The sequence below is a fragment of the Athene cunicularia genome (assembly GCF_003259725.1).
Source record: "Athene cunicularia isolate RWA chromosome 12 unlocalized genomic scaffold, athCun1 chr12_part1, whole genome shotgun sequence".
NCBI lineage: Eukaryota > Metazoa > Chordata > Aves > Strigiformes > Strigidae > Athene > Athene cunicularia.
The window spans coordinates 3,471,348-3,478,889 of record NW_020799116.1 but is presented as its reverse complement, the minus strand read 5'-3'; the positions used below and the strand labels follow the sequence as shown (position 1 = coordinate 3,478,889).

General features: G+C 43.0%; 1 protein-coding gene across 1 annotated transcript in view; it reads right to left on the bottom strand.

Annotated features, from left to right (window-relative positions):
* SLC25A20 (solute carrier family 25 member 20) overlaps positions 1 to 7,542 on the bottom strand; it is a 14,865-nt gene that overhangs the window by 6,303 nt on the left and 1,020 nt on the right. The window contains exons 2-6 of the mRNA XM_026857544.1: positions 7,047 to 7,139; positions 4,958 to 5,085; positions 2,610 to 2,700; positions 1,583 to 1,700; positions 306 to 378 (exon numbers count right to left, since the gene is read on the bottom strand). Of these exons, the coding sequence (XP_026713345.1) occupies positions 306 to 378; positions 1,583 to 1,700; positions 2,610 to 2,700; positions 4,958 to 5,085; positions 7,047 to 7,139 (503 nt within the window). The remainder of the gene's footprint in view (positions 1 to 305; positions 379 to 1,582; positions 1,701 to 2,609; positions 2,701 to 4,957; positions 5,086 to 7,046; positions 7,140 to 7,542) is intronic.

Sequence of the window (7,542 nt, the reverse complement as noted above, 5' to 3'; positions counted from 1 at the left end):
GGGAACCCAAAACAAACAAAAAAAAACCCCAAACAAACAAAAAAACCCTAAACCCCCACAACAAACCCCCCAGCTCTTTGTGCACACACAGGGGTGAAAGTTCCAAGGCTAGAATCTGAGGGAAACTTAGAATACTATTTTAATTGTCTGTTAACCCCAGACCAAACCAGCTCAACTCACAAGGCAGGTGACCCTTTTTCTTTTAAATTTGTTTTGATGATACTGCTCAAAATCTCTTGGTAACTGGGGAAATTAACCAGCAGTATCAGGGAAGTCCAGAAAATGATGACTGAGATTTCACTAACCTCTTTCCCTCAGGAGTCAGAATGTTCTTCAGCCACTCGTACGTCATGAAGTACATTCCACTGGCTGGGACATCTAGTGGGTAAACAACAAAGACTGTGAGTAGTGGGAAACAAAATGAAACCTAGAGGCACAGCAGCCCCACACCAGCTCAGCAACACCACTAAGAACATCCAAATTTCCTTTCTGAACCCCTTCTACAAACAAAATAAAATCTTCTGTGGCTCTAGACAGAGGAGCCTGAACTTTCCCAGGTACTTTAGCAAGTGCTTAAAGGTAAGAATTGGGAAAATATCTGTTCTCAAATGCTTCTGTCAGCAACCTTGCAAATCAGACTGTAACCTGTCTGCTGGCTGTTAAGCTAATGATGAGACAGCTCTAAGCTTTCGTAATTGCTGCCTAGCAGATAAGAGCAGTTTGGGAACCACAGGAGTTTTGCACGCTATTTGTTCTAATGATTCTATTTTGGGTGGGTTTTTTGTAGCTGATGGGTTTGTTCTGGGTTTTTTTTTTAAGGTACTCCCACGGCCCATTCTTAACTCATGCCTAAACCAGCCTCTGGCTAGACACTGCCAGAGTTACAATGCTAGCTGCGACACTTCTACGAGAAGCAGAGTATAGAACAAATTCCTGAACTGAAATATCAAAATACAGAAATTTCAGCTTATTCTTGGAAAACATTGTCCCAGTATAGGGGACAATCTAAAGCTCTTCAAAGAAGAAAGTACCGAAACACGTAAAGGATTCAGTGTCTGGCACAATTATTTTGTTGTTGTTGTTGTGACAGGGGTCATGACATCCCTGTCCAAAATAACCCACACTCAAGTGGGTAGAAAGCATAACTGCTGAAGTCACACCTTTTAAAGCTGTCAGCATTACACAGCAACAGTCACAGTCACAATCCTTCTCCCAAGGAAATAAAAAAAGAAGGAAAGAAAAGAACAAAAAAAGCGCCCACTTCTGTATTTTTCTTTTCTCTTTGTTCTCTCTGCTCCTCTCCTGAAGTCTCTCATTCCTCTTGGCTTCTCAGATCTTAATTACTTCCTACATCCCTCTGATCCTTGTCATCTAATCTCTTCCTCACTCACTGAGAATCTCATGTTTATTTCTCAGTCCCTTTGAGGCACTGGAGTAGCTCTGCAAACTGCAAAACAAGAAAAAAGGGTGACACAGCATCTCCAATTGGCTAAAGGGACAACGGGATCTATGATACTATGTCAGGCTTCTTATCTTAAAGTACCCCACATAGAAGAAGCATCAGAATGTCTCTATCAGTTACCTCTCATGAGGGTGAGCACTGTCCCCTTGTACACGCCACGAATCCCAGCCTCACGGTACAGCTGTTTTGCACAGTCCAAAGAGCCACTGTATTTAGTTTCACCTGTAGCCGCCTGGATCTGAAGGATTAAAGCGATAGTTTCTGACTAGTGAAGGTTTCTGACTGGTGAACAACCATTCAGCTAACAGTTAGAAAAGCCACGTGCATGTTTTCAGAGAGGAAGGAGCACACACGCATTCCACAGGCACTCCTGCATCTGAAACCTCTGCATCACTTCCTCAAACAGCTCTCTCGTGTCCAAGCTGGGGATCTGTTTACTGTTCCACACAGAGGCTAGATTCTCCCTTATTTTTCTGCAGTGTGAGTTTTAACAACTGAAGTTCGTTAGGTAATTCTACACTTGCACTGACAAAAAGCAGCCTTCGGATAGTTTAGCGAAATTCAAACAGTTTGTGTGCGTATAAAAGTCTGAAATAAGCAAAGCTTCCCATCTCTGCTAAGGATGGTATTTTCATTTGTTCAGGTTTACATTTTCCAACAACACTTTAAAAACCCTGGAGGAGGCGTAAAGCTAACAGTCACCCAAACGTTAGAAAACTATTTCATGAATTTGGGAATGTGTTCCTTAGTCACGTATTGGGAACCTGTCAAGGCAACAGAAAAATCTTTATACTAGTGTCTAATGATCTGGTAGTTTGGCATTTTTATAGAAGAAGTTTCATTCTGAAAAACTGGACTTGTCCATACGTTGAAGTGGACTGAGGCATCCGCTGATGCCTCGTATAATGCCACATAGTGTAAAGGCTTGTGCTCTGTAAAACGAGCAGAGCAATGGATGCTCTACGTGCTTCAACTGTCATGGTGAGTTTGTATAATGCTTCTCCATGACACAGCTGCATTACATGACAGTTGTCTCGGTCCTGTCAAAAAACAGAACAGAGTAAACACACTAACCAAAGAAATTCCTGGTATGGAAAGACAAAACCTCCGAAATTAAAATTCCCATCACCACCATCCAGTGCCTTACCTGTAAAAGGCACTTGATTCTCTCTCCTGGAGCCATGATTGCTGTCGTGAACACTCCCGACAACATGCCAGCAGCAAACAGCTGAGGGTATCTGCCCCGGGGAAACAGAAGAGACCCTAACACAACACAGCACATAGGAAACAAAGGGCAGAAAGACCCCCGTATCACCAGATTATGCTGTTCCACATGAGGTTGGCAGTGGAACTAGTGGAACTGCTTTTGATCAGTGCAGAAGTGCTTCATCAGTGCATAATAGGAGCTAAACAATTTAAGATCTCTAGGATTCAAAGCCCTGGTTCCCACAGCAACCATAACTCTGCTCTTCGCATCCACTGTATTTGCTAATATTCCTTGTACTTACAATTTTTGCTACAGCATTCCCCATTGATTTTTATACTCGTCTCTTCCTCCTCCAGTCTCCCACTCTCTTCTCAGTGACACCAGCATTTGTGCATATTCCTGTCTGTGCAGCCAGAAGCCTCCTTTCCGTAACCTCCCAGGCCCTCACTCCTTCCCCCTCTGCCATCGTCGAGTCTGTCCTACCAACCTGCCATCAGGCCACACATTCTGCACCCACTTTCATGTGGCAAAGTCTCCATGCCAGAAATCCCTTCAGCAGACTGAGTTTCTCCACAACAAACTTATTTTCACATTCAACATCCTTCTCCGTTCTCTAGTAAGACAACCTAATATCTCAGTTTTATTAAATTCCACACCTTCCACTTCTCTCCACTTGCCCAAGAGATGGCAGGTTTTCCAATTCTTACACTTTTCTTTACTCTTAAATTCACATTAAATCTTCCAGAACACTTAGAGCTCCCTCTCCCCTCCACCATGCACCTCCTGCTCAAGCTAAACTTTGAGTTTTCTAACCCACTTCGGGATTATTCATCCCCAGAAAAGATAGAACAGGCTTCTCAAGTTTCTCTCCACCTCCTTCCTTCCAAAACTTCCCTTAAAAATCAACATGGGGAACCACTGCCATCCTGCCTGCCTCTAGACCCACAACCATGGCACTAAGAGTCTGACCTTTCTTTCTGGGCCTCACGTCCCAGGCAGACTGTGTAAAGCCTGTGCCTAAGGTACAGGGCAGTTGGGCACAATGACAGTTCCACCAGCTCTTTGTTGACCTTTGTTCTTTCTCTCTCATTGGGAGGAATTCTGCATAAAGAGTCACAAAATACACTGCCCTGCTCCAGTTTGCTCCTCAAAACTTGCCTTTGGCTACGCTGAGGTAACATGCTGCTGGAAATCAGCCCACAAACCCATTTGTCTCCTCGTATTCTCCACTCCTTATCGTTCCCCTGGTCTTACCCTTCAGCCTTGCCTGCATGAGGACACTACTGTGGTAAACCAGAGGGTAAACTAGCAGTGCCCCAGCATCTTGGCACAGAGGCAGCTCGCTCCGTGTCGTGGCAGTGGCTCAGTGAACTCGCACCACCTGGGCAGCCCCCGGGCAGGCAAAGCTCCAACACAAACCACACCTCCCCACCACGCTTGGCTCAACACAATGGACCCCTGCTTTCTGACGGGGCGCCTACATATTGCACGAATAATAGAACAAAATTTTGCTAAGCTACAGGTCTGGTCCTGTAGAGCTACAGATCACAGCAAAGAAGTTAAGGGAGTACTTTATCACAGATCACTCTGGGAAATTTTTCTGGGAAAAATTTTTTCCTAATGTCCAGTCTGACCCTCCCCTATTGGAGTTTAAAGCCATTCCCTCTTGTTCTATCACTTTATGGGTGGGGGACTTCCTTCACGCCTAAGTTAGCTTGCAGAAAGCCATACAAAATTTTCTTAGCTTCCCATCTCTTTTTGAGAGGGCTAGACATGCCTGAGTTCCTCTCATAAACTGCTCATAAACACCTCTTTTCAGAAATTAATAATAAAAACATTTCTATGGCTATTATTACATCCTAACATAAGGACACAGCAAGAGTCACAACTAACAGAGAAAAGAGAATCGGGACCGTGAATGTTGTCAAGGCTGCTTGACCATGAATTTATTTCTCCCATAGTTTCTGTTAATAGCAAGACTGTTGGCAGGCAATCATTATATAACTTACAGTGTACTCATCTAAAACGGAATTGTTCCTTAATGGCTCTTTCTTGCGTAGAAAGGGAATTGCATAGCACCTGCCCACATGCTGTCTGTTTTTAGCCTCTGCTATCAGTCCCACGCTTCCAGAAGCATTAAAACACACGAGTGTTTTATTTTTTTAGAACTATATTTATAACTTGGGAGAAGAGACAAATTTACACCACAACTCAACGTGCGACAATACAACAGGCTGCAAGAGCCTTAGGGTGTCTTTCCCAACCATCTGATTAACTCAGAAACTCACGTCAAAACGTCATCAGGTTTTCTCTGTTGGAGTCTTTTTCCCAAGCCAAATCCAAAGAAGCACACAGCAAACATGGGTGTCACTCCGATAATAGGAGCTGCCATTCCTCTGTATAAGCCTCGGACTCCCTGCAAGAAATGTTACCACAAGAATTACTTGGGTTTTGCACAGACTTTGCACACGTTTCAACTTGCTGAGAAGAAGCAAAAGGCTACAATACAGGATAGTATCAGTCAGTCAAATTAATCAGAGGAATAATGGGGTCTACAGTTCATTTGCAATTATATATGTTTAGTTGAGGCTCAGGGCCTGTTGCAGAGGGAAGCTGTCCTTCCTGGAAAACACTGGCACCACGTATACCCTCCTGTTCCAATACTGTTCATCCCATACTTACATCTCAAATATGAGGAAGTTAAGGTAAAAGCCACCTGAATAACAGTTCTAATAGATTACATCAAAAATGTTCTCTCTCAGATACATACAATATCACACATGCGCTTTATTAACGTCATCAAATGCAGTCGTGTAATATCCTGACATTGAACCCGAGAACGCTGAATCGAATTCACTCTTTAGATAAAAAGAAGAGCCAGGGAGATGAACCTGAACTGCTTCACTCCCCACAAGAGCTCAGTTTAAACAAGTTCAAGAGCAAATTATTTTTTTCTTTCCTTCCCTAAGTCAAAACTTTTTCACCGTACAACTCAACATTCCTGATGTTTCCCTTCATCAGACTACACCCACAGAAGAATTCTAATGTAGACCCCAGCAGTAGCATTTATTTCATTTAACTTGCCTTTGAACTGAACTTTTTCTAATAAAAAGGAGAGCTATCTTTCTAGATAAAGGCTAGATGCACAAATTAAATATTTGCTGGTTCGTCCACCCCTTCCTTCCCCTCCCAAATAAATCAACGTATCCCAGTATGTGTCTGTATCCTCACAGGCACAACTGACTCTGTAATGAAATTGTATCTGGCTGACGAAGACCAGACGCTCCTGCTCAACCTTCCCATGAGCAGCAGGAAACAAAAGGCCTTGGCAGAGAGGTTTAATAGTTTTCCTTATAGAAACTGATGAGTATTGAGTAGGAGTAGAGAGGCAGCGTTACTTTTGAACTTCCCATCACAAGGCTATTATTAAGGTTCAGCTCTGACGTCTGTGCTTCAGCAGGGGTGATAAAAACCACCAGGGATTCAGAGCTAGCAAAGCATTTCAGTGCTTTGTGGGAGACTGGGGAAGCAAGATTTACTTGGTTATATAACAAGTGGTTAATACCATAATGAAAGTAGATTTCAGATATGAGGCAGATCTTTCATTTAACAGAGAGGTACCTAAGGAGATCCAGTGGTTAGAAATCAGACTTCAGACTAGTAAACAAACAGGTGGGCTTTATAGCCATTGTTTCCAAATGGTAAATAGGTGCTGGGGAAACTTATGAAGCCAAAAACTGGATTCTGTATCACTTAAAGTCTTTAAACCAAGGCTGCATGCCTTTCTAAAACCAAAACAGACTATAGTTCAAACACATGATATGGCTGATTCAGCAGTGAAAAACACTGTCCACCTGAATAAGGTTGAACAAAACTACGACAACTGACCTTGTGTATGAAGAAAAAAAAAAATAAATCTATTAATTAATGCTCCTCTGCCTTCTCACAGACGTCATAACACATTATAGAAGAAAGTAAAAGTACTGCCTGTCACAACAAAAGTCATTGCCTATTTTAGGATTTCCAGAGAGAACTCCAAACACCAAAGACAGCAAGATTCCCCCAACTACAATAACAAAGCCAACAAACAACTGCCAACACTCACTCCAGTCTATAACTTCAAATATTAATCTCGTGTTATTTTGAACCAGAAGCGTTTCATAACAAAACAAAGAGACACGCCGTTGGAGCATGCTGATGTTAAGCATTCCCCCAGTTTTGTAGTCTGCTTAAAAATTTTAATTAGAATGAATTCAACTGATAACCCAGGAATCGTAGTCTCTGGGGGGCAACATTCCCACACGATTCCATTCCTGTGACGAACAGGAACAACTGGTATTTTTGGCAGGCATCGCAGATGTCACGCTAACACAGTACCTCTCCAACAAGAGTCTTTCTGAAGCAGTCAAAGGTCCCAGAATAAAGCAAGGGTTGACCAGGCTGTGGCTTAGGCTGGGTTTGCAGTCTGACCTAGTAGGATGGGATAGGAAAACATTATTTTATTAAATATCACTATCTAAACTTTGATTCAGAGACCACCTCTATGTGACTATTATGGAGTAAGTTTTACAAGATTGGCAGAGAGATCAGCACCATTTTGGCCCTTTAGCAAAAGGGAAGAAACTAAATTTTTAAAGTATTTAACAGTTAATGTATTTAACTAATTGGTTGCTGGGATGACGTCGGGGTGATAACTCCACCTCAACGCCTGTGAGCTAACACCAGGGCGCTGCTCATCTTCCTTACACCCTCAGCGTGCGGGTGTTCTCTCCCTCCCCCGGCACCCCCCGCGCCCTCCCAGCGACAGGCACGTGGACGCTCTTTTTTAATTATTTTTACCTATAAAAACACTTTTACCGCTGACGGGACACGG